Source organism: Rhinolophus hipposideros, assembly GCF_964194185.1.
Source record: "Rhinolophus hipposideros genome assembly, chromosome: 17".
Taxonomy (NCBI): Eukaryota; Metazoa; Chordata; class Mammalia; order Chiroptera; family Rhinolophidae; genus Rhinolophus; species Rhinolophus hipposideros.
In genome coordinates this window covers 3,601,951-3,628,804 of record NC_138063.1, presented here as the reverse complement: position 1 = coordinate 3,628,804, position 26,854 = coordinate 3,601,951, and the positions used below count along the sequence as shown (strand labels likewise).

General features: G+C 48.6%; 1 protein-coding gene across 6 annotated transcripts in view; it reads right to left on the bottom strand.

The window, feature by feature from the left end:
* The window catches only part of FBXO15 (F-box protein 15), a 93,840-nt gene that overhangs the window by 21,180 nt on the left and 45,806 nt on the right, over window positions 1-26,854 (bottom strand). For 2 of the 6 annotated variants that reach the window (XM_081078968.1, XM_081078969.1), the window contains exons 6-13: window positions 21,518-21,589; window positions 18,239-18,349; window positions 14,174-14,278; window positions 7,675-7,917; window positions 6,900-7,109; window positions 3,806-3,932; window positions 2,314-2,396; window positions 1,297-1,439 (exon numbers count right to left, since the gene is read on the bottom strand). In XM_081078968.1, the coding sequence (XP_080935094.1) occupies window positions 1,297-1,439; window positions 2,314-2,396; window positions 3,806-3,932; window positions 6,900-7,109; window positions 7,675-7,917; window positions 14,174-14,278; window positions 18,239-18,349; window positions 21,518-21,589 (1,094 nt within the window). Of the gene's footprint in view, window positions 1-1,296; window positions 1,440-2,313; window positions 2,397-3,805; window positions 3,933-6,899; window positions 7,110-7,674; window positions 7,918-14,173; window positions 14,279-18,238; window positions 18,350-21,517; window positions 21,590-25,675; window positions 26,734-26,854 lie in introns of those variants that run through there. The other 4 variants (XM_081078970.1, XM_081078972.1, XM_081078973.1 and 1 more) reach the window with 4 other exon arrangements.

Genomic DNA, 26,854 nt, shown 5'->3' with positions numbered 1-26,854 from the left:
TAAAATCCCTAAGATCTTTAAACAAATGCATGATTTATTTCTTCACATTATAAAACCTACAAACTTCTTAGCTCTGTCTACCGAAAACTCTAAAAGGAATGAAAACCTAAGTAACGTGCATCTCGAAGATGCAGATTGTGGTCCCTGAACAGCATCGTGTAGTAAGAACTGAAAGGAACCGGAGCTCCGAGGGAAAATGGCCAATCCCAGGTCTAGACAGGAAACAGACAAGATGAGCCCCAGCTACTTTGTCACGCTAAAAGGCAGGCAAACCACCAAAGACGACTAGAGTCCTGTCAAGTCACAGGAACAGATGACCGACCCATGACAGGATACTTTGAACATCACAACAGCAATGTACAGAATGACTGCAAATAAACTAAAATGCATCGACTATGTTCTTTAACCCATGATTTCATAATAACACCCCACTGCTAGAGCATCAACTCACTACTCTGGAAATTAATGAAGAGAACGAATCAGGCATATACCTGACCTTTCCTGTACTAATTATACTTCGTGGTAACTAAATAGTTAAAAGAAAATGCTCCTTTATAGAAGAAGCCTAGCTATTAGATGTAGAAGGAATGACAGAACCAGGGAATCACCATTTTCCAATCGCTAGTAACAACGGACACAGGTAAACCCATCAACTGGTAAACCATCTGGTCAACATTCATGGGAAAATTCATAATAAAAGGAGCAGGCTGAAAAATCCCTGAACTTAAACTCGAATCTATGCAAGTTTTTACACCAAACCTCAAGTCTACAGGATACAGAGAAATGATGCCAAGAGCAAAGAATCAGACAAAGCAGAGAGGGGCGTTCTTTCCCTTGGCTGTAGCCCCTCCAGTCCCTGCCTCAGTCAGCTCTGGTGACCATAAACACTGCTGTGGAATGTCGAGGGCTGGGCTGTGCGTTCTTATCCAGAACAGACAGGTGCTGCACCGGCCCTGTTGCCAAAGTCACCAAATTCCCAGGAGAGAGAAGGGAAGACATTGGGGGAGGGGGCATGGTGGGGCACAACAATAAGGAAAGCATCAGTATGGGTGAGTGGAGAATATCCGGAGGCAGAGAGATGGTGGGTGATGAAGGCGACAGCCAGAGCTGAGGAGCTTAGACCTGACTGAGGGATTCACAAGTCCCAGAGTGCACAGGGGTCTGGAAGGGTACAGTGCCAATGGACGATAAGTGACCAGCTAGGAGGACAATTCTTAACTCCCATGTAAAAACTGGTGCCCTGTCCCCACCAGCCTTTTAATTTCGTGCTAAAACAAAAACTCAGTTAAGTGTCACCTTTCTTGGTAAAGAGATTGCGAAATGTACTACACAGGTAGGAAATTCCACCGCTGTGCATATCAACATGCAGTTGGTAGTCATGCAGTCCATACTCTGGGGTGTCATCCAAACGGGGGGTATGAGGAGGCAGCTCGTAGGGGCTAAAAGGCAAAACAGAACATACACACAAATTTGTCAACACCAGAGATAAAGGGCTTGAACTGAAAATACTCTTTAAAAAATTCACATCCATTCACAGCACCAGCCCCTATCAAGCCTCTGCAGTATCCCCAGTAATCTGCAATACCATCAGCTCACTGCTCCGTGTTCCTTCTAGCAACTTCTATAAAGACAGGCAAAGACAGGAGTCCGGTAAGTATCCACCAGACCACCGCGGTGCACGCTTCTGAGACCTGCCCGGGACAGCAGCTCTGCAAAGGCCACCCTGCTCCTCGGGGGACACGGATGCCCGAAAGGAAAACGCACCTCCAGCAGCCCTACGGGTGCGGGGTCTGGACGGAGTGGTCAGAGCCCGATGAACAGAGACTTGTTCAATCAGGGAAACCTTACTGTTACCTACTAACACGGTAACAAAGTCACAGGCCCTCAGGAGCGTTTCGGGTACTGTTTATAGAGTACGAGAGCTGCAGGAAGGTGGACAACCTGTCCCCACCTGGAGACCTTCCAAGTCCTTAGAAGACACACACTGGACAGACCAAGCAAAGCCTCCTGCCCGAGCCCCCAGGCCACGGGTCTGCGAGCCCCCGAAGAGGGCCCCACCTTGGCGCCTCACAAGGGCCTTCTGCAGAAACGGGGACCCGGCCCTGGGAACAACATGGTCCGGGCCCCAGAACCGGGAAAGCAGCTGTGTGCTCAAGCGTCACCACCCGTGTCCGCAAACGCTAAGCACGTGCAGCTGCTGGCTGTGCCTGCTGCCTGGAACCAGCGTCTCTGCCGCCCCTGTCGCGGGGAGACGTGTGGGTTCCAACCGCTGGTACCGACTTCAAGGCAGACGCGCGGCGCACGGATACATACAGAGCCTCCGAGCCTAACGTGCTCCTCTCCGCAAGGTGGTGGAGGTGCAGATTCGCAGTAACAAAGGCCAGCTCTTCCTCCCTCTGAAAGTCAATTAGAAAGAATACGGTTTTCAAAGGACACAGTTGAGCCTTTCACAAGGTCGTCGTGCAGACGGCAGCGCGTTCTCGGGACACACCACCCAGGCCTTACAACCAGGCCCACGCACTATGGGTTCCTAAGGAGACGCGTCCGTCACGTGACAGCAGCCCACGGCCACCCGCAAGCACAGAGCGCGCAGTGCGGAGGGACTGACTCCCTAGTATCGGGAAAGACCAAAAGCCCCAGGGTGGGACACACGGTGACTCTGAAACTGCATCTTGGCAGTTCCGAGCTGTTGCAGACTCTTCTCAGAGATGAGGATAATTCTGCTAAGAGCTTCACAGACACAAGATTAATTCCACAAATGCTTAACATTCGTGGCACAGCGTCCCTCCCTCAGAAGTACCTGTTGGAGCTGGCAAACCCAGTAGGGATGACCAGATTCCAAGTCTTCTTCACTTGTCCGTCAGGGGACAGACAGGAAAATGTGACTGTAGGGGCCCTGACAGCCGCCTCTCCCCAAAGGCACAGCTGACGCAGCCTGGGGGAGGTAACCCAGCAGGCCCCATCTGAAGGGGCCGCTCCCAGGGGCCAGACAGAGGCCAGTGGGTCAGCCAGAGCCCTTGTAGCTATGCAGGCCGACAGAGATGGATGGATTCAAGTGGAGAAACACAGGGCAGGGAAACTGTCACCTGGCCCACTGGTCCCCTCACACAGAGAGGAGGAAGAGACCGACGGCCGTGCTGGGCTGTGAAGAGACAGGGGCGGGAGACGAATGATGTGTAGGTCCTGGCTCTAGTCCTTGTATATAGAAACACACTGCTGTCGCCAGAATCCCATTTGTGGACTGCTATCTTCAAATGTCCGCGGGCCCAAGGCACAGAGGAACCTGTGGTGTACACAGGACATCACACTGTGCTCCTCACTGAAGGGACCGTCCAGAAAAGAACCCAGAGGAGGGAGCTGGCCTGCAGCCTGACCCTCATGTGGTGGGAAAGGCGAAATCTTCAGCCACTTTACCCTGAAGGGCAGATGGCACTCGGTGCCCCATCTACAGGACCAGGAACAGGTGGGAGACACTCCTGGCTTAAACAGACAGACTTTGGCAGAGAAAGGACATGGAAAGAGCAAAGAAAGGAGCATGGATTGACCGGAGGAGAAGGGAAGAGGCCTATAATTCAAGGAATACATGAGCAAAATCATCCGGGCAGAACAGGCTGTCGCTTGTGATGGCAGAGTGGCAGAGAAGCCTCTCGTTCAGCTAGGAAAATGAAGTTGGTAAGGTGGCAAGATGGAGTGCACTCGGCGAAAGGTCTTAAAGGACTGTCCCTTGATGTGGTGCCCAGAGGTGAGTCAGTGTGGGGTTGTGAGTGAGGAAATGCCACCGTCCACGCAGGGGCTCGAGTCTTACCTTCCACAGCCCCACCAGGAGGCCTGGGTTTAGATGGAAGATCCGAATGAGTCTGTCACAGCCAATCATGGTGGATTCAGGGAAATGACTCAGACTGTACTTTGCAATTAGAGAGTGCCATCTAGGTCTTTGAACATGCGTGCCAAAGAAAGGAAAGAGAGACGTGAGCACTGGCATCTGCGGCATTGTCGATTCTACTGAATGGACCTAAAAATACTCTGGAAGAGCGTGCCAGTACCGTGCGCGTGGCTACGAAGGGGCACACTGAGGAGCAAGGCACACACACACACACGGACATAAATGAAGGGCCAAATGCGCACATCCCCATTCTCGCCCAAGCCTGTCTTCCTTCTTTCTCCTCCCTCCTACTGTTTACTCCGTGGCCCAGGCAGAAGTACGCTGAAGAACCGCCCGCTATTCTCTTCCCCTCAGATCCGAGCACAGTGCTACAGTGTACAGTACGTTCTCCCCGTGGTTCTGATCCAGTGAAGTGACGCATCAGCCAAGGTGAAACACTTTCAATGACAAAAGAGCAGGTGGCGTCAGAAGGCGACCTGAAAGTTAGGGCACCTTCTAGAGCTATCCTCGTATCACTCAGATAGCGAAAGCGGTAACTGAGAGAATAAATTTAAACCACAGCCATGAGTGTATTCCTGAGGAGACACCCTGGGACCTCTATCAGAACCGGTGCTAACAGTCAGTAACTCCACTGTGTACAAACACAACTCAACTCCGCTACTCTTAGGACTTAAAACCAGTAGAGTGAAGTACTCTAGAAGCACTGCAATCGTACACAGACGGCTGTCAACCCAGGAACCTAGAGAAAGTTCAGGAAACTACAGGGAGAGTACAACTCAGTGGTCCTTTAACATAGCTCAGCGAGGCCAAACTCCCTACGGGGCTGGCCCCTCGCATTCAGGAGTCGCCTCCAACCCTGAAGAACAAGCCAGCAGGGGACAGGGATTCACAAGTTCACCCAGCAGGATAACGTCCCTGTGGCACTGTTTCCAAGTGAAGGGGGCTGTGAGTACCAGAACCAGGCCAGGCCCCTCGTTCAGTCCAGAGAACTCCTGTGCTGAGAACCTTCCCGGTGGTTAGGAGAGGTGGTCGGTGAGCCCCATCTGCCTTGCCCCACAGGTTAATGACACGGAAGGGAAGGTGACATTTATCCAACACTTCTCAAGAATTTGGGGAATGACAACATAAGCAGAATGGGGAGCACTGAGGCAATGAAAACAATTTAATGAGTCTGCCTAGAAAGGTATAAATTACAGGGAAATTCAAATTGCAAATTACATAAATACAGCTTTCATGTTCTTGGAAAAAAGTCCTCCTTGGAGGAAACAAACAAAAAAGACAAAGCCTCAGCTTTGCTGTCACCCAGATACTCACAAGGGTTGTATTTCTGCAAGATGACAGTATCCGCTTACAAACCTGCAACCAGAGTGCCAGCAAAACAGATTCCTGAAAAACGCTGTCAGTGTTCGCTCCCCAGTGGATCAAATGCTGGCTGAAGTCCACTGAGTTTTAATGGAAATAAGTTACATTCACTGAATTTTCCCAGTGAATTCTAGCATTTCTGTGACTGTGCCATAGGTCGTATTCCCAGCCTGGATGACAATTTTCAGGACCATAGAATCTTTAACAGAACTTTACAGTTCCACACCTTCCATTTAAATGAGGCTTTCATGATCATTTTCATCCATGCTAATAGTTGTGTCCTACTTCTGTAAACAGTATTTCATGATATGCAAGTAACATCCTGTCCAGAAAACTCACCCTCCAAACATAATCTCACGGTGGCGCACAAAACCTGAGTGCTGCATTAGGAAATTTCAGAGATTTATCCAAATAAAGGCACCATTTTAAAAAGTAACTGTTAGCAAAATAGCTTCAGTGATATACTCAGGGGAAATGATTCACATGCTTGTCATCAGGGCAGGAAGGATATTTTCAGAAAGCAATAAAAGCTGGATTTCACAGCACAGAGAAGCTCAGTGCGTGTATTCCCAGCACCAGCACTAGATTAGGGCTCAGTGAAAGGCTCCTCCCAGAGCCTGCAGCAGGGAGAGGAACCAAAAACAAGGTCCAGGCATGAAGTTGCAACATGTGTCTGTACCCAGGGAAACCATGAAAGAATGGCACCCCTCCCTGCCTGGAGACAGCAGGCCAGGATGTGAGCTCTCTCAACACCTTCCACAGAAACCTGGGCGGGGATGGCGTGGTGAGGGGGAACTGCAGCACACAATGCAAATGGCACCTTAGGGGCAAAGGACACTGAGACTGTGAAGGAGGTGGTCCACAGGTAGAGGGCAGGAAACCAACACTGGAGACTGCAGCTATGAACTTTGCAAGCTCCGGATGCTACACATGCCATAGACCAGCTGTTAGGAGAAAACGACTAATGGTGAGAAGAGTGAGCAAGACGCAAGCCCTGTGATGAGTATGGGCTCAGAGCAAAGCCACCGCAGACAGAGTAATAAGTACTCAGGAAGCACCAGCAATGTAATCGCACGTATCTGATCCATGCCTCTGACAGAGAAAGCCTATGATCTTCACAGCAGCCATGCCTGCTAAATGCGCCAGTGTCACCCCCCCACCTTGTTACAGATGAGAGAATGGTGGCACAGAATGAGTAAGTTACCTGCAGAAGGCCACAGAGCTAGAAAAGCACACAACACTAAAGTACACAAAAATTACTGGTAATTATGGCTTTATGATCAAATGTTTATACTATGGTTATTATGCCATTTACTAAAGAAGGAAAATATAATGGATAGATTTATATATGTTTGTGTTACAATGGTTAAAGCTAAAGACCTCAAAAGGTTAGCCATCAATCACCTAGGAAATTTTGTTAACTGGAATATCACGCCTAACTGTTACTGATCGCCAAGATATGAGGAACGTAAACTGAGACCTAACATGATGAACCCATTCTTTTCCTGTTCTACAGTGACCCAGAAGAAAGAGAAGTCACTAACATGCCCTCCAATTAAAAAGCACTGGTGGTATTTTTAAATTACAAAGTAATACAACTAGTATTTACACATAAGATGTTCTCACCCCAAAGTTCTGCTGAATTAGTACTTACCCATTTTTGGTGGGGATTTTGGACCGGTCCATAAAAACTGGTGTCACACCACACAGATTTAAGGTTGACAATGTGGCTAGACGTGGCCAATTTTTGCCATACCACACAATCGTCACGGATGAATCATTTACAGAAAGCTCAACGTGTTCCATGACATATTCTCTTCCACTCTTTTCTTTCAATATAATTACCCAACCTAGACCAGATATTCTGGAGAAAGAAAAGCAAGCTAAAAATGTTTGCCTCGTTGAAAAAGAAAAAAGGAAAGAAAAAAAAAGCTCAAGTCTACTTCATATACCATCTCTAAAGCATCTAGTTCCCTAAAACCAACGCCAGAGTTCTGAGAACAGGGCCAACATAAGGTTTCATTTCACCAACAGTTTTCTCTTTGGACCTTTTTTCCGTACCTAACACACCCTCACTGAACATCTACCAGGCTCTCGGCACTGGCAATGCACGGGGAAATAAGACAAAGGCTCTGCCCAGACGGAGAAATGCCTGGAGTGCTCTTTCCTTACTAGAGCACATTACTAGGTTATTTCTGCTTTTCATAAAAACTTTAGATCATTTGTATGGAATAGGAAAGTAGTACACATCTTACAGAAGCCCAGAAACACACAAGTATCTGGAAACAGCCCCTCTCGGTATAAAGCGATATATGTCCTATCTACACAGTTGTCTGAGCTTATGCCCCCCTTCATTTTAAGGTGAGCGCTACTGAAATGCGTAACTCTCGAGTAATCGCTATGCCCACTGGTAAAGAAGACGCGCGTACCTGATGGCCTCTTTGGTTTTCACCGGAAGGCCAGTGTAAGGGCTAACAGGTTTCATAAGCTGAGCTAGTGCTGCTTTTACAGAGGCTATTTGTTTTGTGATATATTCTTTCTTCCAATATCCAGCTTCTTTATCCTCAACTGACAGTAAGTTCGCAGACACGGCTGTCTTCGCTACTGAATTAACTTTCCAACTAGATCTTTTAGGTGAAAAGGCAGTTGAGTAGATTCTGATCCAAATAAAACTGGAGGGAAAGAGAAAACGAGTAAACTGTCTAAGAGACATTGTCACGGACCTGTAGTTGCAATATATTAGTTTGGAGGTGCACAAGAATTTGTAAACAGTCTAATTCTAGGAATATTCAGACAACATTTACAGTTCTTCCCGTGTCCAGGTGAAGTGCAGTCTGAGGTAAGTGCTGCAGATTCGCCAGCCCCACAAACACTAACTAAAAGGAAAAGCTTGTTTCCCAGTGTCAAGTTAAGGTGAGTGACCATCCAAACCACTGCCGTCTATACCAATAATTGAATAGCAGGTCTATTATAGAAAAACAACAAGAAAGGTGTGGTGTGATTCCTATCTTGTTATTTTGAATACATTCATGGTTTTAAAAGGTCCGAAAGGAGATGATAATATATATATATATATATATATATATATATATATATACACACACACACACACAGAGAGAGAACTATCAATAGCGTGTGACTAAATTGTTCATTCTTTTTGCTCTGTTTTAATTTTTCAGCCATGTGCATGTACAGCTTGCACAGTTAAAAAACAGATCGTTAACAGCTCCCAATGACAGTTAACATTTCTGAGCACCTGTGCTAAGCGCTGATTCTGTGCTTTGTACACAGCCATTCATTTAACCCTCACAGCAAATCCATGAGACAGCTACTGCTACTGTCCCCGCTGGACAGACAATGGAACTGAGGTCCACACGTGCCCATGCCTGTGGACGGGAGCCAGGGGACCCGGGACTGAATCCACATCACCTGGACCAGACCCCACACCTCAAGCCCTGGCTTCCCCGCCACTGCAGTAACGGACAGGAACGCACTCAAAGGACCTCAGCAAGTTACCCCGACATAGCCAGCCAGCCGGCCACAGTGCTGGAATCCAAACCCAGCTCTGACCCAGTCTCGGGTCCTCCAACTCCCTGAAGGCAGGCCACAAGAAGTCACCCAACAGCACAGTTTCAGGGGCCAAAGCTGAGCCAGCGTGCCTCTCTCCTAGCCCATGTAAACTTCTGTTGGGGAAACTGACGCAGAAGTTAAAACCAGTTTCCTAATGTGAAAGGTGATATTCACATAAATAAATGTAATTATTTGCTAATTTAGGCCTCCACTCTCTGTTCGGTGCAGAGTGGATGCCAGTGCCGATGGCCCAGTGGGAGGGCAGACGGTGACTCCACTGCAGGAGGGGAAGCCCTGGCCTCAGCTGCCTGGGGTGATCATGTCTTGGTCATTCAGTAAGAACCTCAGCGGAAAAGGAACACTTCTCAGACGCACGGCCTGGGAGCACATCTCCTGGATCAGACATTCCACAAACTTTCCAACAAAGTTACTGTGGGGACAGAGCCAGGAGTGCCGTTTCCAGGCACTCTCCCTCTCGTGGAAAGGTGCTCATTCAGGTAGTAAATGGTCATCAGCTGTGATTAGATGGCCATCAGCTGTGGCTCATTGGCCTTCAGCTATAATCAGTGAGCCATTGGCCATTAACATAACTGCTGTAGCTACGTTAGCAGGAAGTGGGGGTTAGCAAGGGCGGATTGTGGACTGCGGATTGTAGAGAGGCGGATGCCGCCAGCGAGACTATAGCGGTATGACTCCCCAAACATGGCTCCGTGGGTGTTCCTTTTTGGCCTCACCATGTCCTGCGTTCTTGTGTGGGGAGCGGGAGCTGAGACCCCACATGACACCCTGCATGACACCCTGCATCACAGTCACACATGATCAGACAGACCCCTGCTGACATCTCTTCCTAGGATGAGTTTTTCCAGTAACTTCTCATCCCACAAAACCATTTCACACCAAACTTTTGTTTTCAGTTCGGAAGTTTGACATGATTCCGTACAGACTGCAGCATTCACGAGGTACAAAACCACACATGGCCATGGGGAGGGGAACAGAGCGTGAAACCCGCACGTGCCCACTTATAGTTACCACGCCTGACGTGTGTATGCTGGACCACTTCCACACATGTTATCTCACTTTCTTCACTGCAAGTGGAGCCTGAAGAGAATAAAAACGTACCAGAGAATTCAAGTACTCTGCGGACCGTTTCCCTTGATTATTTGTGAAATACAAATGTCAAGTTTAAGAGGCTTGCATCAGTCTCCAAAACCCAAACACATTCATTTCCTAATCACAAATGTTCCATCCTGTTACCGAGCTAAGGCGAATTTGAGGACAACACTTTATTTATCTAATCTGACTATCGTCAGGCACAGGAACTTTCAAACGAGTTGTTCAGAAAATGGGGCCAATTTAATGTTCGGATAAACAGCGTTTCCCAGAGTGCTGGAAAATAAAAACCCCACATGAAGCTGCAGATCCAGCCTGAGTCACACGTCCTCGTCACCCCACGCGGAGACCAGTGCTCCTGCTGAGGGCTCGATACACACGGCAGGGAGGCCGCCCCCACCGAGGTGTCCCCCAGAAGGCAGCAATGTAATTGGCTGCAACACGTGCTCCTGTCCGCTCTTCAGAAGCAGGGCTTAGCGAACCCCATTCACTTTCCAGAAACACTGTTGTTAACCCATTCAATTATTAACATGTCCTTTCAACGAAGACTGACTTATAAACACAATTCAACTTCCACAATTAAGATTCATCCTCTGAAAAAGAAAACAAACATGAGGGTAATTTCATCAGAACCTCAGATTTTTACAGGACAACTTCCAAGAAGTGGGATGGCCCATACGAGTAATATTACTCGAGCTGTGGCCCCAAATTCACTGAGAGGCTCAGCGCCTGCACCCGATGGGCCTTAAAGTTCGGTGGGGAGAGGTGATATTTACAGAAACAACAATTCATAATTTATCAGCTTATCTGAGTACTCGGAGTTCTAGCCTTAAATACAGTAAGAACCCTCCAAAAAGCGACAGTTTGGGACACTGAGTTGGCAGCAACATCCCTCGCGGCACTTTGCTTCAGTAAATGCCTCCAGCTCTTGTTCGTGGTCAGTAAGAGACACATGAAAATGGCTCTGCGTTCATTCTAGAAAGATTGCTAAGACTGTGATGTCACACAATGTGTGTGTGTTTATTGACATAAATGGACAGACATCTACTCCCCATACAGAAAACATCGTAAAATAAAAAATAAGAAAACCGCCCTTCCCACTCTGAGAACGGTTAATGTCCCCGCTGATTATAAGAACCTGACTGCTCATTAGTATGACCTGGACAGATTTTTAAATGCAGATTCCAGGGCACAGAATTGAAATTTCCAGGCATGCAGCCTAGGGATCCGGCTTTCTCGAACTGTCCCAGTTGATCCTAAGCCGCCGTCCTAGGCACTGGCACCGAGAAGCAGGGCACCACACGGCGCTTCCCGCCCACTGTGTCCCCGGGCTGCACACGGTCACCACCCTCCCTCTGCCACCCGCCACCTCCTCGTCTATTAGACCACCAGGGAGACGGGCACCCTCGGCTTGATCCTTTCCCTGGTTGGTGTGTGTGTTCTACGTGGGGTCAGTGCCTGTCTGATCTTCAGATGCTGAAGGACAGAGGGACCGAACAGCCAAGATGTCCAACTGTAGCCACAAAATTCTCCCCATAAGTTAGGAGGAGCCCCCAGCTCACCCCAACATAAAAATATGAGTTGCAGACAGAGATCTGAGCGACAACACAAAAGAAGGCTTCACTCCTTTTTCCACCGATGCCCGACTAGCCCAGGCGAGCTGGGTAAACCTCATCCCGGGTTCCTGCCTCCAGGGACAAAGCCTCTGACAGCACGCTCCCAGCCTGTCCCTGTGCTGCTTCATGCTTCCCCCCCCAGCCAGGTGCCCCCCCAGCCAGGTGCCCCCCCAGCCAGGTGCCCCCCCAGCCAGGTCCCCCCTCCAGCCAGGTCCCCCCCCCAGCCAGGTGCCCCCCCCAGCCAGGTCCCCCCTCCAGCCAGGTGCCCCCCCCAGCCAGGTCCCCCCTCCAGCCAGGTCCCCCCCCCAGCCAGGTGCCCCCCCCAGCCAGGTCCCCCCTCCAGCCAGGTGCCCCCCCCAGCCAGGTCCCCCCTCCAGCCAGGTGCCCCCCCAGCCAGGTCCCCCCCCCAGCCAGGTGCCCCCCCCAGCCAGGTCCCCCCCCCAGCCAGGTCCCCCCCCCAGCCAGGTCCCCCCTCCAGCCAGGTCCCCCCCCCAGCCAGGTCCCCCCCCAGCCAGGTGCCCCCCCCCAGCCAGGTTCCCCCCTCCAGCCAGGTGCCCCCCCAGCCAGGTCCCCCCTCCAGCCAGGTCCCCCCCCCAGCCAGGTCCCCCCTCCAGCCAGGTGCCCCCCCAGCCAGGTCCCCCCCCCAGCCAGGTCCCCCCCCCAGCCAGGTTCCCCCCTCCAGCCAGGTGCCCCCCCAGCCAGGTCCCCCCCCCAGCCAGGTGCCCCCCCCAGCCAGGTCCCCCCTCCAGTCAGGTCCCCCCCCAGCCAGGTCCCCCCTCCAGCCAGGTCCCCCCTCCAGCCAGGTCCCCCCCCCAGCCAGGTCCCCCCTCCAGCCAGGTCCCCCCCCCAGCCAGGTGCCCCCCCCCAGCCAGGTCCCCCCTCCAGCCAGGTCCCCCCTCCAGCCAGGTCCCCCCTCCAACAAGGCCCCCCTCCAACAAGGTCCCCCCTCCAACAAGGTCCCCCCTCCAACAAGGCCCCACTCCAGCCAGGTCCCCCCTCCAGCCAGGTCCCCCTTCCAACAAGGTCCCCCCTCCAACAAGGTCCCCCCTCCAACAAGGTCCCCTCTCCAACAAGGTCCCCCCTCCAACAAGGCCCCCCTCCAACAAGGTCCCCCCTCCAACAAGGTCCCCCCTCCAACAAGGCCCCACTCCAGCCAGGTCCCCCCTCCAGCCAGGTCCCCCCTCAAACAAGGTCCCCCCTCCAACAAGGTCCCCCCTCCAACAAGGTCCCCTCTCCAACAAGGTCCCCCCTCCAACAAGGTCCCCCCTCCAACCAGGTCCCCTCTCCAACCAGGTCCCCCCTCCAACCAGGTCCCCCCTCCAGCCAGGTCCCCGCTCCAACAAGGTCCCCCCTCCAACAAGGTCCCCCCTCCAACAAGGCCCCCTCTCCAACCAGGTCCCCCCTCCAACCAGGTCCCCCCTCCAGCCAGGTCCCCGCTCCAACAAGGTCCCCCCTCCAACAAGGTCCCCCCTCCAACAAGGCCCCCCGTCCAGCCAGGTCCCCCTTCCAACAAGGTCCCCCCTCCAACAAGGTCCCCCCTCCAACAAGGTCCCCTCTCCAACAAGGCCCCACTCCAGCCAGGTCCCCCCTCCAGCCAGGTCCCCCTTCAAACAAGGTCCCCCCTCCAACAAGGTCCCCCCTCCAACAAGGTCCCCTCTCCAACAAGGTCCCCCCTCCAACAAGGTCCCCCATCCAACCAGGTCCCCTCTCCAACCAGGTCCCCCCTCCAACCAGGTCCCCCCTCCAGCCAGGTCCCCGCTCCAACAAGGTCCCCCCTCCAACAAGGTCCCCCCTCCAACAAGGCCCCCCCGTCCAGCCAGGTCCCCCCCCCAGCCAGGTGCCCCCTCCAGCCAGGTGCCTCCTCCAACAAGGTCCCCCCTCCAACAAGGTCCCCCCTCCAACAAGGCCCCCCCTCCAGCCAGGTCCCCCCCCCAGCCAGGTGCCCCCTCCAGCCAGGTGCCTCCTCCAACAAGGTCCCCCCCTCCAACAAGGTCCCCCCTCCAACAAGGTCCCCTCTCCAACAAGGTCCCCCCCTCCAACAAGGTCCCCCCTAGAACAAGGTCCCTCACCCAACAGCCCCTAACAAGCAAGGTCCCTCCAACTAGAAAGGTCCCCCTCCAGCAAGGTCCCATGGCTGGCAAGTCTCGGTTCTCCCACGACCCGCCAGCAGAGCCCTTTCCCCCTTTCTCCAGGAGCTGCCTGGCTGCTGGCAGAGCACACGCATCCTGCTCTGCAAACCCAGGGCCACAGGTAGGCAGGGCCAAGTCCCTCAGTGCCTGAGACCGTGTGGGTGGGGCCGTCTGCTCCCAGGGACAGGATAAGTCCTGCCTGCTGGCCTGCAGACCAAAGGCCACCTTCTCCAGCAGCTACACCAATAACAAGTTCAATCTCTTTCAGTTCATGCAAAGAATATTCCTTCCTTTAAGCAATTAATAGAAATTGTCGACAATTAATAGAAATTGTCAAAAATATTACACAGCTGCTTAATGCATCAGACATACCTACGTCTAAAAATTTTCTTGAGATTAAGTCTTTTAGATTTTAAAAAATGGTTAGAAAGGTCTTACTAGTTTTCACGACTTCCATCAAAGCACCACCACAACACGACAGGAACACCTGGTTTTCTCCTTACTTGTCATTGGCCAGATGATAAAAGCGCCTGTTCACACAGCCAGCGCACAGCAGGGTCACAGCATCCAAGTAAGACAGTATCTTCAGCAAGATTTCCGGAGGCATGCTGAGGGAGAGGGAAAAATCAGGAGTGGGTGAGCTTTACCCTACAGGCAACCGAGAAGACACACAACGGGCCGTTCATCTCCAAAGGGGAGGTGATACACAGACCCTTCTGGACACAAGGCACCCTGCACCCTCACTATCAATTATTTTCTCAATTGATATGCTCTGGTTATTACAATTCTCAGGCAGAAACCAATACAGAGACCCCAGGTACAAGGAGCCAACTCCCTTTGCATTTTAATCATGTTCTCACCCTGACTCAGTGAGCGGGATTTCACTGCCTCCCTAATGAAAGTATTATTACTTGGTGAGATAAATGGAAATGAGACAGAATGCATTCTTAGCTATCAATAAGAAAAACACAGAATACCCCCACCCAAAACAAAAGAACACCACAGACACAGGTGGAGTAGGAAGTGTCGCCAGGTCCTCACAATGCCTCTGCTTCCTCTGGACCTCAAAGAGACACCAAGCCCTGCATGGTTTTCGGAAGTGTCTGTTTCTTTTTCGTTTATATGCCTCAATAAATAGGACGTTGAGATGCACTCTCAATATCCCATGCATTTCTATGATTAGAATTTTACAAAACATGTCAGAATCTGAAAGTGGCTAGAACACATCACTGGTGATAGCAAGTGAGGAGGGGGTACCTGTGAAGCTCAGGCAAAAGGACCCGTGAAAAGGAAGCTACAGGAGTTTGGGGCGGGGTGTCTAGGGACTGGGGACTGGAGGGGACAAAACCCTCCAGCCAATTGAAAATGGCTTGCCAATACTCTCGAATTGTGATTTTAACTACTTTAAGTGTTTAAGTTATGATGAAAGTTAGGTTATCAAACCTTTCATAGGGAAACAATCACTCCTAAAATTCTGATAATAGTGAGGAGGAATGAAGTGGGTCCTCAGACCAAAGACGAGTAACACGTGACATTTGATCCGTGTCACTGCCTAACTGCTCTCCCTGCCCAAAAGCCTCTGGGACCTTTAACCAGGCTTTCTGGGAGTTTAAAGGCGCTGCTTTGCTGGGGTCTGAGTACAATGCAAGTCCTTCATTCAGAGTCCCTAAATGAGATGCTCTTGGTGAGAAAAGTCCTTGAATGCTAGAGGTAGCAAAGCTGCAAGCAAATACATTTTTATGAACCATTCAGGTGACGTACTGCATGTCGTTTTTATATTTTGATTCAACTATTTCACGAAAGATCATGGTTATTTTCGAAATCAGTGTGATTTTTAAAAACATAGAGTTGGACTTAAACGCTTCAGAGAGGTATCCCACAAGTGCAAGAATTATTTAATCAGAACAAAACCGCATTCAGGAGGGGCCCTGGAGAGCCCCACCAGACTAAGGTAACAACGGGGGAGAGGACTGTCATCTCTGCGCTTCCTGCAGGAGGAGGAGGCAGAACACGGAGACCAACGAAGCTCCCAGCCACTCCCCACAAGAGGTGGCAGCCAGACAGGGTCACTGCCTGCCGGGTTCTAGTGATATCCCCCTGCACAGGGTGGGCCGGGGGGGATGCGGAGAGAAAGGAGAGAGGCAGGACGATCCCAGAGGTTCACAGTGGGACCACGAAAATCTGCTTTAGGTCACTGTGCTTCCCTGAGAACGGGCGTTCGCGTGTGTGTTCACCAGCAGGACTGTGGGGATTCAAGTGTGAAATGCCCTTGTCCCTGTCCCATCGTGTGGCTCCACAGCAAGGTTCCTGCACCCACAGCTTCCTTGCTCCCTGTTCCCTGGGGGCAACCCTCCTTGCAAAGCCACTGTCTGGACCCCAGCATTGGGTCCCCAGCCCGTGTCCACTCAAGGGCTGTGGCCTTCCGCTCCTTCCTCCCACTCCTGCATCGTTCTCATCAGCCTCTGAAACGGCCCGACATCCGCGCCCTAAAATGACCCTCACCCTGACCCCAGCTCCCTGCAGCCACCAGCTCCTTCTCACCGCTGAGCTTCCGGAAAGAAGAGAGAACACAGCCATGGACACCTGCTGCCACCGCTGCCTTGCCGCCCACTTGCTTCTCGTCTTTCACATTTTGGTGTGAAGTAAAACATACAAAATAGATATATGTATAAATGAATGCCAGCCCGTCCCCTCCCACTGGGTTGAACCAGCTCTTGCAGCGGCCCACAAGCGCCCTGCCTCCACAGCTGCTGCCCGCCCACCCCACCCTCCCTCGGCAGCACCTCCGTTTGCACCATCTCCTCTCTGGCCACACAACACACGCCTGCCAGTTGCTTGGACCTCGCTGGCCTTTCCCGGTGCCTTGGCTGGTTTTAAATGTCCCAGCTCCTCCACGCCTACTGCTAAGCCTTTCTGCGTTCACCGCTGTGCTCTCTCCCCAGGACACAGGGTCCACGTCCACGGCTGCAGACCCCTCCCAGCCCTCACCCTGAACCAGGCTCCGACGGCCACTGTCCTTCAGACGTTCGCACATCCCAGGTGTCTGCGACTCTTTCCTGCCCCGACCCCTGTGCGTTTCCACCCCAGTAGCAGCACCGCCACTTACACATCTGCTCAAGACTGCAGGTTCCAATTCCTACTCCCTGTTTCCTCCTCACACCTACATCGAATTCCTAAAGGAATTGTGTCACTTATGCCCCAAGTATAGCTCAAATTTGCCTGTCTCTCCAGCTCCCCTTCTTCTAGAGAAGGGAGACAGATAAGCAAGCAAACAAGATAGTCGGAGAAATCAAATGACATCGCACCTCGGTGCTTAGAATCACGTGCTGTGCCTGCAGCCTAAACGCCTCCCCAGGGCCTAGGAGGCGGGGCCTGAGCGGGACCTGCTCTCCGTCCTGGCCCAGGCCCGCCAGGCTCCAGCACCTCTGTCCACCTGCTGCCCTCTCTGGACACTCTTCTCCACGCTCTTCAATCTCAATTTTCAGTTCTCAACTTCAATGTCACCTCCTACAAACAGCTTTTTTTTTTTACCATCCTACCCATTATTCTGGATCACAAAGTCCATTTATTTCCTTGAAAACATGTATCCCAGCTTGTAATTTGTTATTTTCTTTAATCTGTCTCCCCCCCTGGACTGGAAGCATCATGAGAACACGTGAGTGGCTCACCATTTGTGTCCCAGCTCCAAGCACAGAATCTGGTACAAAGGCAGTCCTTGAATTCAATGGATGGATTAACTGAACTGACATTTGTTCTTTCTCATATCATATTACTACATGGTTGCTTCTATTCCCAGAATATAGGCTTATAGCTTAAATGATGTCCTTAATTAGATCTTTTCTGGCTTTTCATTTCTTTTTAAAAACAGCTAAAAGTATGTATACTGTTAGCTGAGCTAGTTATGATATAGTACTAAAAGCCCAAAACTTGAAAGCAGGCAACTTCTGTTTTCATCTGAATGTTGCCACCTGCAGACTACGTGAGCCTCCTTCCTCCACTGTGAAATGTCTATGGCAATGCCCAGCTTGCAGGCGCCATACCGCTCAGCACACAGCTGGCGCCCCATTGGCGAGTTACAGAATGAATCCACAGGCAAGACGGCAGCCGTTTCATACAGTCATTTAAAAAAAAAACAAGATTCTACAGATCTCGTTGCGGGGGTCACTGTACAGAATCTTGCGATGGCCAAAAGGGTTCCCAAAATACTGAAAGCTAAGACATTCAGACACCTCCTGAGCTTTCAGAAGAAGATACTTTCATCTTCTTTCTCCTTTTTCAAGGGAGGGTTCTTATCCACTGAAAAGTGAGTAACTGAAGAACATTTTTTTAAACGGGAAATTAAATTTACTTGTCACTTTGAGAAGTTTCGCTTCATAAAGCTGGTCTAATGATGATGGTGGTGACAGGCTGATGACTCATAAAACTCACCGTGTCATGTGTTCTTCCTACACAAGTCTATTCTTGGACAGCTCCAAATGGCAGCCTTCTGCATGCAGCATTGTAACTTTCTCTAATAACTCCATTTCTAGGGCCCCCCCAAAGGCTGGCAGAAGACCTCTGCTACTTACCCATCCAGGGACACAGAGCAGGCAGCAGAGGGTGCCTCACACTTCCTTCCGCACCTGGCATACTGCTTCAGCACCGTCCAAGCGGCAGCAAATTCCACCCCGGCTCCCTTTCTGAAAGTAAACATGGAAAATTCAAGTTACTGTAATGAAAAGTGAACCAGCCATTCCCCACTACAAAACTTTAAAGGATTCGTAATCTCCAAAAATTATTCAATGAGGAAGGATGGAAGGAAGGGAGATGAGTCACGAGCCTAAAAACTGGACTGACTCGGATGTGTTAAAGCTAAGATTTAACACTTGTCATCTTATAGGCTGTCAGAATCAGAGGTGCTATAAAATGTGTTTAATGAAAGCAAAAGGGGAAAAGATAAAATGTATTGACTGGCCAGTTTCAGTACCATACCAGGAACCTAACAAAGATAACATCAGTAAATTTTAAAAAATTTAAAAACCTAGATTTATGAGCCGGAACTGCCAAATATGATCCACGACTCTGCTGACCTCTAAGGGACGATGACTGGCCCCGACTCATAGGTTCCAACTCATAGCCACCGAAGTACCAAACACTCATCCATAAATTTTCCCACATTTTAACAGCTCACATTCAATGGAATACATACTTTAATTGTTCATCATTTTTTTTATTTTAGTAGGACATAAATGTGAATCTTATAATCAATGGCTATTAAGATTTGATGAAATGGTATGTAACATTTTATACAATCAGTCCTTTTCAAAAGTTCCCAAAATAATAGCTTAAAGTCAGTCCTCAAAATCAACTGAGTGACAGGTGGGTAGGGATCTGAAACACGCAGAAAGTCCTGAGCCCAGAGCCTCCCGTTCCTAGGAGGCGGCCTGCAGAGAGCTGCTAGTGGATATGCTCTTCCTCTTGGAAGAGGTGGAAGCCGCCTCTTTACCCAACACACAGCAGTTACTGACCCTCCTCCCGGCCAGCACGCTGTTTACGGTACTACAAGCCAGAGTGCACTTATCTATGTGCGCAGATCACCAGCCTCATTGCTCGGGTATGACTTTGTTCACCAAAAGTTTAGCCACCATCAGCTTTTTCCACCAAGCTGACTCCCTGGGCATATTTGGACTAACGCTCAAAGAGGATATGGGCGATCACTGGGGACAAAAGTGAGGGATCACAAGAACTTGGAAGGAAGGGCAATAATCTTTCTAGAAGCTGAAGAATTTTCATCCTCATGGACCGCCCTGAGCACACGATGGCCTCAGGCCCAGCACCACACCAGGTAGGAGCCACAGGGAGTGTGTCGCCCAGGGACTCGGTGTAGCCTGATGCCTACTGCAGAGCCAGGTACAAGATGGACACCTGTCAGCAAGCATTCAAATTACCTGACATTGCCCATGTGCTTCTGAGCAGCCAGAGATTGACTTTGTCTCCCCTCGGTATATTTTTCTCTTCATGGCTGGCACATGACAAGCCCTCGATAAACTTTAGCCGGCATCCCAATTCAGGAGAGGCTAAACACCGGAAACCTCTCCAGATCCTGGAGGGTAACAAATTGACCAAGGTCAAAACCGCTGAGGACCCAGCCTCTCCATTCCAGCTTCAGCAAAAGGCACTTGGTGTGCTTTGGTCTTATCTGACTTTCAAACCAAGGTGTACTTGGGAAACGCAGAGCAGTTGGGCTGACCCAGTGGTTTTCAATCTGCTCTGCAGACCAGGAAGGAGAGGGAGAGAGGGCAGGAGGATGCTAGTCTGGAAAACTTAGCAATGCCCACTCCGCCTTTAATCAGAGAACTCCACCTGCACTATATATTTTTGTACTTCCGTTGAAAAAAAATTTAAGCAACAATTTCCATGGCAGAAAAGTTTCAACTCCACTGACCTGGCTCTCACACAGTCGTCAGAGGTAAAATACAATTTCCTAATTGTGTTACCTTCCAAGAGCTGTCTTAACAAAGTACTTCAAACTAGGTGGTTTAAAACAACAGAAATTTATTGTCTCACAGTCCTCGAGCCAAAGGTCCAAACTCAAGGTGCTGGGACGGCCATCCTCCCTGGACGGTTCCAAGGAAGAACCCTTCCTGGCCGCCTCCTAGCTTCTGTGGCTGCCAATAAGCCCTGGCGCTCTTTAGCTTGTGGCCAGATCACTCCAATCTCTGTCCTTGGATCTCTTCTCATAAGGACATCAGTCATATTGGATTTAGGACCCACTCCAATCCAGTATGACCTAATCTTCCCTAATTACATCTGCAAAGACTCTATTTCCAAATAAAGTTACACCTGAGGTTCTGGGTGGACAAAATTGGGGGATGGGGTACACTATTCAACATGATATACAATTTTTTAAAGTATACATTTTTTTAAAATGTTTTATGTCAGTATAGTTGGTATACAATATTATATTAGTTTCAGGTGGATAACACCGTATTTTGCCATGTATAATCCACACTTTTTTGCCCAAATTTGTGAGGGAAAAATAAGGATACTCATTATATATGGGTAGTACTAATTCCATATCTATATGTTTTTAGTTCTTTTATTTATGTGTATGAGTTAAAAGTGTAACTCTAGAAATCAATAACAGTATCTGTATGAAAAATAATGCCCTGGAATACGACAATCGGTTTTGTTGAACTTACGATGAACCTGCAACGATGCTAGTTCTTGGCCTTCTATGATGCGTAAACTTGTCACCGGTGCATAAAATTTCTTGTACCTTGTATCTATTCTTGTGTTTTGTAATTATTTGTTACATTTCTTGTACTGTAATGTGTTAAAAAATAAATGCTAAAATTCTTTTTAATACAAAAAAACAAGTACCTAATGTAAACAAACAAAAATTTGAATTAACAAATTAAAATGAAAGATTTTTTTTTCCCCTGAAAGTTTGGGACAAAAAATTGGGTGCACATTATACATGGTAGTGCACTATACATGGCAAAATATGGTAAGTCAATATTTTTATACCTTACAATGTGATCTCCTCACTAATTCTAGTAATCATATTGACGTCACCATGCAAATTTATCACAATATTATTAACTATATTCCCCTTCCTCTTTTCACCCATCCCCACCCCCTCCCTTCTAGTAACCATACCTTTGATCTGTTTCTATGAGTCTGTTTTTGTTTTGTTTTGTTAGATTCCACATATAAGGGAAACCATATGGTACATTTTAAAATGATCAAAAGCACTTCTTATTTTAAGTGATTAACTATTCTTATAAGTTCTATATTAACCTGTATCACATACTGAAAAATAAAATACTCTCAGTTGACAAAGGTTTCTAACACATAAGACTTACGTAAAAGGAATTTCTATTGCTCCTCCATCAAACAATATCTCTAAGGAGTTTCCACCTGGTGTCCTGTCAATCCTGCAAGTGTGAAGGGTCATGCCAAAAAGTTTATACACACATTGTATGAAGACGAAGGAATGTCTCTAATTTTTTAAACAATTTTGTTTAATTAGTGAATACCATTGTGGTTAATCAAAAATAATTTATTTAAAAGTATTACTAAATTGATCAGATTTTTTGCCATTATGTATTTCTTCAGTCAGAAGATGCCAAAAAATAAAAACTATTACCTTAGCCCTTTCCAAGGGAACTGAATAAAAGTACGTTAATGTGTATTGATCAGTTTCAATCCAGCAAACTAGCAAAGACCAAATAAATGCTAAGGACTTGTGCTGGGTATTGCGGATAAACAGGCATTCTCATTCATGGCTGGGAGCAGAATTTGGTACGTTTCATATAAAAAGCCAAGTCTGGGGGTGTATGTCAAGACTTTAAAAAGCACGTACATTTTTTACACCAGGGATTTCACTTCTAGAAATATAACTTAAGGCAACAAAATGTGCCCTATGACATCACCCAAGAATGTCTATCTCAAAGTTGTATGCTGGGACAAAAAATACTAGAAACGGTGCAGAGATTGGCTAAGTTGCATGGCCCACATATAGCTACCGATGTTCAGCCAGTGAAAATGCAGTTTTAACACAGGCAGAAGCATTTGAAACAAGTTCATGATGTCTTCCAGACGTCTGTATAACTTGATCCCTCACCTCCTTCAGGCACTCATTCAAATGCCAACTCACTGAGAACTTCTGGCCATGCTCTAAAACTCCAATCCATCACACACACACACACACACACACACACTTTATGCCCCTTCCCTTTTTCTCCTTAGCACATGTCACCATCCAACACCATACATTTTACCTATCTCCCTTGTTTGCTATCACTGGAACGTAAGCTCCATACTGGCAGGTATTCTGTGTGAGTTTTATTCACTGCTAATTCTTCAACACACCTGGCATGCAGAAGGCAGTCATTCAATAAATATCTGCCAAATTAACAACATATCAATTGGTAAAGCAGGTTAAATCACTATACATTTATACATGATCTTATTTTTGTATTTTTCTCTTAACAGAAAAAGTGAATGCATACATACAAAGAAAAGAGGTCAGGCAGGAAAGACAACAGGTGTTAACTGGTAATACATGTGATTCACAGGATTACAAGGGTTGGTGGTGTTGGCTGCCTTTAAATGCGAGCTGGAGGGATTGAAAAGACAGAACTCTGTATTTTCTAATATTTCATATACTGAATATGTAATAAATTGTGAGGGGGACTGTTGTTTTAACTGTTTAACTGAGAATCCCATAGACAAGGTTTCGAATGAGTTTCAGAGCACAATCCTTTCAGCTGGAGCAGGGGTTCCAGAGGCACCCACAGTATCCTGGGGCACCAGGCCCTCCGAGATCTAGGGGCACAGCCTGCGGAAAGCACAAACCTTCTTAAAAGTCTCGTATTCGATCTTAAAATTCATTGCAAATGTTGTCTTCTACCAGATAACTTATCTGTGTTTATCTCATTATAAAAAGGGATTATACTGCTTACCCAGGGGTGTCCAAACTTTTTTCAACGTTTTTACCAAGGGCCACAAGCAGTAAAATACACAAACAGCAGGGCCACTCACTCAAGGTGAAGTATATATTGCCTCACCTTGTTTATTTAAGTAAACTAAATATATTTTTGGTATTTGCTGCGGGCCAATTAACAATGGATTGCGGGGCGCAGTTGGCCCGCGGGCGGCAGTTTTGACACCCCTGCTGCTTACCAGTTAAACTATGGAACACTTGCCCCCCAAGCCGCTGTACTCATTTTCCATGTGGGGAAGATGCTCCATGCGTTCCCTGCCCATTGGCACCTCTCCGCTTGAGAAGTACAGCCTGTATGTTGGTGTTTGTTTTTCCACAATTAAAATAGATCTCATAATTCCCTCATTTCACATAAGACTAAGGCGCTAACTAGGCAATTACAGTGACTTGTTTGAGGTCCCAAGCTGAAGGCCGAGAGCCAAGAGACCTTCACCTCCTGCTTACCTTCCAGAGCTTTCTAACATTACTATATCACACATCTCATCAGCACGGTTTGGGGGCTACTGAAAGCACATCTCCATTTCTCCATAAACTAAAGGCACATTTTTAAGGGCCACCCAAGTAACACATCAATAAGTTCCATGCCTGTCCTCATGTAGCTCTTCATGTCTATAAAGTGCACATTTAGCTGATATAATTAGTAAGATGAGATTTAGTTTACAAACATTTTTTTTCCAAGCTACACATTTTACCTGACAGCTTTGAGTATGTTCAATATTTAAAAAATCTATTTCCTAAAATAGTCAAAACTTGGAAACCAAAATGCCCCTTAGTAGACAACTAGATTAAGAAACTGTGGTACATTTATACAATGGAGCATTACTCAGCTATAAAGAAAGAAATCTTACCAGTTGCAACGATATGGATGAACCTGGAGAACATTATGCTAAGTGAAATAAGTCAGTTGGAGAAAGACAAATACCATATGATCTCACTTATATGTGGAACCTAAAGGTCTGAATACATGAGCAAACTAAACAGAAATAGTCTCAGAGATATAGAGGAAAAACTGATGGTTGCTAGATGGGAAGGGGATAGGGATGAGGAAGAAAGGGAAGTGATTAGACAGCATACATTGGTAACTACACTATTGCCACGGGGACATGAAAAACAGTTTGGGGAATATAATCAATAATGTTGAAAGGATTTTGTAGGGTGTCAGATGGGCACATATCTTATTAGGAAGACCACCTCATGGACAGTACAGATGCTTGAGCACTGCACTGTATACCTGAAGCTGAAGTTGAATAATACTGTATGTCAACTATAATGTAACATGTACGGTCACGGGATATGGACTACAGCATAGGGAATAGAGTCAATGGAATTGAAATAAATACATACGATGTCAGCGGGGCAATAGATTTGGGGATGGGGGATTATCTCTTCGTGAGGGGTGAAATCTCTAATTAGTGCATTGTTTTGTACACCTGAAACTAATAAAAAAAATAAAAAATAAACCCCTATCAAATCTGGAAGAAAAAAAGAATACCAACTTATTTAAAAAAAAAATACCAATTTATTAAACCATAGTGGGGGACACCAAAAAAAAAAAAAACAGAAAAAAAAAAGAAACAAACAAAAAAAACTACTTCCTGGGCTTTTTAATACCTGCTAAATCAAAGAAATTAGGCCAAGTAGAAATTAAGCTGACTTGATATGCTTTCTGCTATATTTCTTAGAGCTTATATTTATTCACATTGTTTAAAAGGGAACCACTGATTCCATGTTAACACTAGTCTTTCTGCATTGAAACATTAAAAATAATCGCCTATTTAGACCATAATCATTCTTAGCACCTGACTTTTCTTTACCAAAAAGAGGTATGTACCACCAAAACACAGGCTGACATGCAGGCTCCTATCAGGCATAAGGCCAGGCCCTCTAATTACAACATTTCACCAGAAAGTTCAGTCAACTTACAAAGTAACCAAAAATTCATCATATAAAAATCATTCTGCTTCCCAGAATACCAGAGAATGATACATAAAGACTAATTTTAGTAATAGTGGCAAATTGATTTCAAGTTCTCTATTTAAATTTGTCTTTCTCTCCTACTTAATAGAATTTTTGCAGGCACTGTCACCATTTTATTTGTCACAAGGCTTGTGGTATGTCTAGCATTACAGATGTTCACTTAAGAACCAACTATTATCATTACACTAAGGGACAGGGCCCTGCTTCTGAAACCAGGGTAAGCGAGGTGATGGAAGCGTAGAATGGACGTGGGGACATAGTCCTGGAGATTCGGGGGGGGGTGGGAATAATAAGTCATTTGGTATATTAGAAGGCATACCATGCATGACCTTTTCTATCTATACATCAAGAAGACTTGCAAGCAAAAAGATAATCCTCAAGAATGCACACTGTCCTTAGCATTACCCTCTATCTGGTGAACTAACTGGGATGATGGGTCCAGAGCTAGGAACAGCGACAGGGACTGAATAAGATCCCATGACAGCACGTTGATACTTCTGACCTACTGGGTGATTCGCTTTGTGAAAGGAGCCATTACCCTTGAGAGTCAAGCTAAAGATGTTTCTGGAAAGCAGCTGCAGCCGCCTGCTCGCTGCCCCTTCCCCATCTCCCTCCGCAAAGCTGGCTTCTCTCACTGGGGAGGAGGACCGCTTTTCAGCTGCAGGGTTCCCCGGGAGACACGGAGGAGACGAGACTATGCCAGGCCCCAGCACTTGAACGGGAAGATGGGCAGAACCGGAGCAGGAGTCCAGCACCGAAGGAGCGGCCGTGTAGAGCCGGCCCTCGGCGTTGGCTCAGAAACGCCCACCGGGCCTTGAGTCCACGCGCAGAAGGTGCTGCCAGGAGGGGGCGCGCCCAGCGCAAGCTGCCTGCCGGGCGTACCCGCTAGGGGTGCGTGTCCTCCGCTGAACCGTGGGGGGGAAGAAAAATCGCCACGTTCTCATGAGGAGGTAGAGTCGACGGCTCCAACTTATCAAGTCACTAAAAAGACGAAAGGTGATCCCAGGTCGCAGAATACGGGAGCAACTTTGGGGACGCTTTCGGAAAGCCACGCCCTTCCAGGAGCTGCGGGTGCACCTGTCTCCGCAGGTGGAGCTCACTCGGGCGGCGCGGTCTCGCGAGGCGAAGCCCAAGGGTCGAGGGGCTGACCCCCCAGCGCCTAGGAACTGCACGGAAGCAGGAGCCTCTCCCCCGGAAACCACTCTGTTTGTATGACTTGGGATAACCCCACGTTTCCAAGTTGAAGAGACTTCCAGACCTTTCCCCACACTCCACGGAGCCCCGAGCGACACGCCCGAGCCGGGCCACTGCACAGAAAGGGGAAAGGGCGGGAGGAGGGAGGGGCTGCCCTCGTGGGGGCTCCCCAGTCACGCAGCCCCGCCAGGCGGACCCCACCCGCGGCCCCCGACAGTCACCTGAACCCGCCGCTCCCGGGGGCCGCGCCGACGCCGCCAAGCGGCAGGCGCAGCGCCTGGAGGCCGAGCCAGTGCTGCAGCAGGAGCCGGCCGCGTCCGGTCGCCATAGAGACCCGGCGGGAAAACCGGCGCTGCGCGAAGTCCGGAGAAAGAGGCGTGCTGCAGCAGGCCACGCCCACCCGACGCCGGCTCGCTCCCGACACGCGTGCGCACAGCAGGGCGGGGTGGAGGGTGGGCCCTTTGATGATACAGCCTATCCACAGCCGCATAAGCGGCTCTAGAAACTTCCGGGGCGTGGCTTT